Source organism: Saccostrea cucullata, unplaced genomic scaffold (assembly GCF_032062105.1).
Source record: "Saccostrea cucullata isolate Sc308-1 unplaced genomic scaffold, CSIRO_AGI_Scuc_v1 ctg9324, whole genome shotgun sequence".
In the NCBI taxonomy this organism is placed as follows: domain Eukaryota; kingdom Metazoa; phylum Mollusca; class Bivalvia; order Ostreida; family Ostreidae; genus Saccostrea; species Saccostrea cuccullata.
Window position 1 is genome coordinate 21,830 of NW_026925635.1, and position 4,660 is coordinate 26,489.

Here is a 4,660-nt window from a genome sequence, read left to right on the forward strand (position 1 = left end):
AATTTCGTCTTAGCTTATCAATCAAGGAAGAAAAAGAACTAAAGAATTGGGATCAATATTTTACAAGAAAAAATGGTGTTTACGGTAACCTTAAATGACTCAACATAATGTCGTCAACTTCCCATTTTATGAAGCAGTATTCCCTACTTATAGAATTTAGTTTCCAAGTTGACTCGATACGCAAGAGCATGTTCCAATTACGAACATTATCTAAAAACAAGGCAAACTATTGACAAACACGTTGATGAAACAAATATATCTTCATTCTCGTAAAGGGACAGACACATGTTATCAAATATCTTGAAGATAAAAACTTAAGGTGATCCGTGACTCCGTCTGTCTGTAAACTATATATGTATTTCAAAACCCAGTGCTCCTCCTGTAGTTTAATCTAATTTCAATTTTACTTTGCACACAAGTAGACTACTAAGTACACGTAGACTCACCTTTAAAATAATGTTTGCTTGCCCTCTCCCGACTCTGACTGTAGATTTATTTATAGGTCGTAAGGTAGGTAGGTATTTTTTTTGAAGATTATTTCAACATATTGGTTGACAGAATGAGAGGAATAATCAGAAAAAAAATATCTAAATAGGAATGTAAAAAAAGTTTTGAGTCAGGCCATTTTAGTCAGTCGTTCTGAAGAAAGCAACCAAACAATTTTTAAAGGTGGCCTCAGTTTTTTTTTTCAATGAACGGTGTTGCCGTATTACAAAAATAGATTTCTGGGAAAAACTTTCAAAACGCCACTACTCCTACAGTTTTCATCATTATAACTTGGCACAAAATTAGACTACACTAAGCTATATAATTCTGAATATCGATTTTTGATTTCCGTGAATGATGTTGCCATGGTAATTTCCTTGAAATTGTTTCAAAATGCTACTCCTCCTACAGTTTTGGTATGATTTCAGTATAACTTGGAACACAAGTAGACTACACTAAGATACATAATATCCGTTTTTGGTGTTGCCATGGTTACTTAACCGCTTCTCCAATTTTGGTCCGATTTCAATATAACTTGGTACACAAGCAGACTACATAGAGATACATAATTGTCAGTTTTTTTTTAATATGATTGTCATTGTTACCGAGAGCTATAATCAAAATTTCTGTAAAATTCTTTAAAGAAGCTATATTCTTCCTTCTGTTTAAGTTTAATTGCAACAAAGAGACTAAACTGTTACAAGTCCAAGTGTTACTTTTATCTACCTTTGTATAAAGTACAGACCAGTAGAGCTACAGTCTTGTCAGACTTCTGGTTTTTCATTGCAGCAGCTTTTGTTTCAAAACAACTTGGATTAAGGTCCACAGAAATAACAAACACTATGATTTTGGAGTTATGACTATTTCATTTCAAATCATGCTACAAATAACATTTACAGCAGAAAAATTTGATGGTGTATGGTATTTGATACCAAAGCATATTCATTGAGTTAAAAAAAAAACACTTAAAATATTACATTTTCTTCCTTTAAAAAAAATCATATCATAGAAACATCAGAAAGTATTTTTATCATAAAACTGTCAGACTTCCCCTCTAAAAATTTCCTCGGAGAAAAATCAATCATCCATCCATTTGCTGAAATGTCAATGTTCACAGAAGAAGTCTTCATGCATTTCTACATAAAACTTCAAACTATAAATACATTCTAACCTTGTACAATAAGATGAATTAATTCGAATTTTCACTGAATAGAGTTGTTTTCTACTTTGGTTCAATGGTATATATCAATCTTTGTTACAGTGGCCCTTTATTTTGACAATCCCTAAACTTGAAGCATATTTCGCAGGAAATTGTTCCAGCAGTTTGTGTGCAGATGCTGACAATGAAGTTAGTGATAACCACCAAAATGCATAAAATTGTCACAAAAGATTGAAGACTTCACACTCAGATGAAAAGAGAAAATACTTTCCTTATAACAGAAAGAAGAAGTTGAGAGATGGAGTAAAAAGGGGTATAAATAAAGAAAACAGTACACAGTAAATCAACTTCGTACAATATGTAGGCTGTCAATAACAACACTAATGGCCTGCATGGGATTGTCTATGTTATGTAAGGATCCCCTGTGTAATACCCAGTCAGGTCGGATCTTTGGGAGTTTGTGAGGGGTAGCTCGGATAGGAAGGGTGTAGTTCATTGCTTTTGATGCGTTTAGTTTGGCTTGTCGCATTTGCTGGTTCTCATGAAGTTTGTATTTTCTGGCCGTCAATTTATACAGACTCTGGAGTCGCTCTGTCACTCGAGGCTGGGAGAGTATGATCTGGAAAATTAAAGAAAAATTATAATGCGTGTACATACAATATTAAAATGTGAATTATGATTTTTTAAACATTATTGCTATATGTAGCAACTTCTAACAATTAAATGCAACTTATTGATAGGAATATTACTGTAAATCAACTATCATTCATGTCATTTTTTATTCACTATTCGTCAGTTTTCAATGAGTCAACAACGTTTAATTTCCCAAGCTTGGGAAACATTCTCTACCAAAACATACCAAAATAAATGGTTTACAGCAATTAATATTCGCAAGCTAAAGTTTGTCTTTAGACTCGTAAATAATAGTTTGTTTACAGCATTAAGCATTGCAGCTGCAAATCTTAATGATATAAATTATTGCATTAAAAGTTGATATTCTCAATAGTTAATGCCTAATTACTGCCTAATTATAAACGTCACAATTGTTGATATGAAAACAATATCATATGTCACTATGTGATACATCAACTGCATTAAGGAGTAATCATTATCCCCTGATGAACAAACACTTGAAGCTCTCACAGAGCTGGGTTTTTTTTTATTTACCTTTCTTCGACATTCATCTCTGCCTAAAATTCCCACCAGGGTACAGGTCCTGTTAAATATGAGGCCTTTCTCTCTGTATATCTGCATCAGGTCCAGCAGGATATTCAATGCTTCATCCATAAATACATAGGGCAAGGTTCTGTCATACTGAAATGTCATCAACATATTACTCTGTAAATACTTTCACAGGAGTGGTAAAATTTATTTATTTGAAGAAATATTTTAAAAAGATACCCAACTTATATTGTATAACCTGAATTGGAACATTTAAGGCCTTATAAACTTCAACGCTGTTTATAAAGAGTTTATGAAATAAGTTTTTGCCTCCAATCAAATTGTGCATTTAGCAAATTTTTTTAATTCATTTTACACTGTGCACAAAGTACCTTGGCCAGATTAAGCAGAATGCTGACAGCCATTTTAATGACCTCCATGTGAGGTTGACTCCTGTTACAGCTACTGATCAGTGTATAAATCACTGACACAGCATTCACTTCTACCAGTCTCTCACAGCAGGCTGGGGACAAACGTGTCGCCACATCTGAAAAAAAATAATGGACAGAGGTATGAGATATTACTGATCATGCTTACTAAGTACCCTTTTGTACCATGATGCATAGTAAATGCATTCTGACATTAGATACTACATGTATTTAAGGTCAGTTTCAATTTAATCTGAGGAATCAAGAATAAAGTTTAAAAAATACTGTATAGGGGGAAAATAACTTGCGGTGTTGATATTCGCTATATTCACGGTAGTTATAAATCCGCGATTTCAAGGAAAACAGTGAATAATTTTTTCAATAATCTCCATGTTTAATTTGGAAATTTGAGAATAGACTACGATAGGTTAAAATACACATACCACAGTATATGGTCATTTCAGTAATTACGAGTAGTATTTGTCATTCAATTATTTTAATTAACACGCTTTCCATTAATTCAAATCAACAGATAATAGCCTGTATATGTTAAAAGGCTTTTTTAAATAGCCAACGCTACATGTTTCATCAATTAAAACACGTGGGCCATGAGTTTTGATTACCCGTGCGTAACTAATGTTATGTATATTTAACTAATGTTAAACTAATACACATAACTAATGTGTATTTGTTCATGCATATTATAGTTTTTATCGACATTTTGATTTTTAAAAAATCAATCAAATAACTTTTGAACTTATTGAAGATTTGGAAGGATGTTATTTCGTCGATCTACATTAACTCATTAACACATTTATTACCGTCCAGTATTTTTTTCGCCGCGTTGTTTTAAAAGTCTTGGGGTGTACATGCACTCATTGTAATAGCATACAGAAAAGTCATTTGACGTTTATAGTCAAGGACTTTTGATAACTGCACCTGATTTATTTAATCGTAATTATTTATTTATTTATTAAGTCTAGCTATTTTGTATACACCTACCCTGTTGTTCGTGAAATAAAGACCTCACGCTGATAAATGTTGTTTACATGTACATATGATATGGATTAAAAGGGAGGTAACTTCTATAACATAAGAATTCCGCGAATTCAAGAAACCACGATCGTGTCCGATGAGAGAAAACCGTGAAAATTACAACCCGTGAAATTAATCCCCTATACAGTAGTATACTTTCCTTCCATGAAATACTGAGCTCTGACTTCTTAAATAAATAAAGTTTGTACAGTTATACCTAGATGGACTAAGGCCTCCAGTAAATGTGACAGCTGTTTGTACTGTAGGAGATAATCCAGTGCTGACTCGGTCCGGTTTCCGAGTTTCTTGTCGTCTGTGGCGCTCCTCTGAGCCTCCACCACTCGCTGACGCACCCTCGCCACCTTCTTACACTTGTTTCTCATTCTCACTT

General features: G+C 33.4%; 1 protein-coding gene across 1 annotated transcript; it reads right to left on the reverse strand.

Annotated features, from left to right (window-relative positions):
- Window positions 1–1,347: 1,347 nt before the first annotated feature.
- LOC134269403 (abnormal spindle-like microcephaly-associated protein homolog) lies at window positions 1,348–4,654 on the reverse strand. The gene is made up of 4 exons (XM_062751593.1): window positions 4,487–4,654; window positions 3,199–3,353; window positions 2,813–2,959; window positions 1,348–2,264 (listed from the first exon to the last, which is right to left on the reverse strand). Exons 1-4 carry the CDS (start codon window positions 4,650–4,652, stop codon window positions 1,989–1,991), a joined length of 744 nt encoding a protein of 247 aa, XP_062607577.1. The 5' UTR covers window positions 4,653–4,654; the 3' UTR covers window positions 1,348–1,988.
- Window positions 4,655–4,660: the final 6 nt, after the last annotated feature.

What these genes read in the sequence shown, in the direction of transcription:
- LOC134269403 (XM_062751593.1), bottom strand. Translation starts at nt 4,652, where the DNA reads ATGAGAAACAAGTGTAAGAAGGTGGCGAGGGTGCGTCAGCGAGTGGTG. An exon ending in GGAGGCCTTAGTCCATCTAG is followed by an intron (nt 3,354 to 4,486) that starts GTATAACTGTAC and finishes ATTTTTTTTCAG; the next exon opens with ATGTGGCGACACGTTTGTCC. An exon ending in TTCTGCTTAATCTGGCCAAG is followed by an intron (nt 2,960 to 3,198) that starts GTACTTTGTGCA and finishes ATGACATTTCAG; the next exon opens with TATGACAGAACCTTGCCCTA.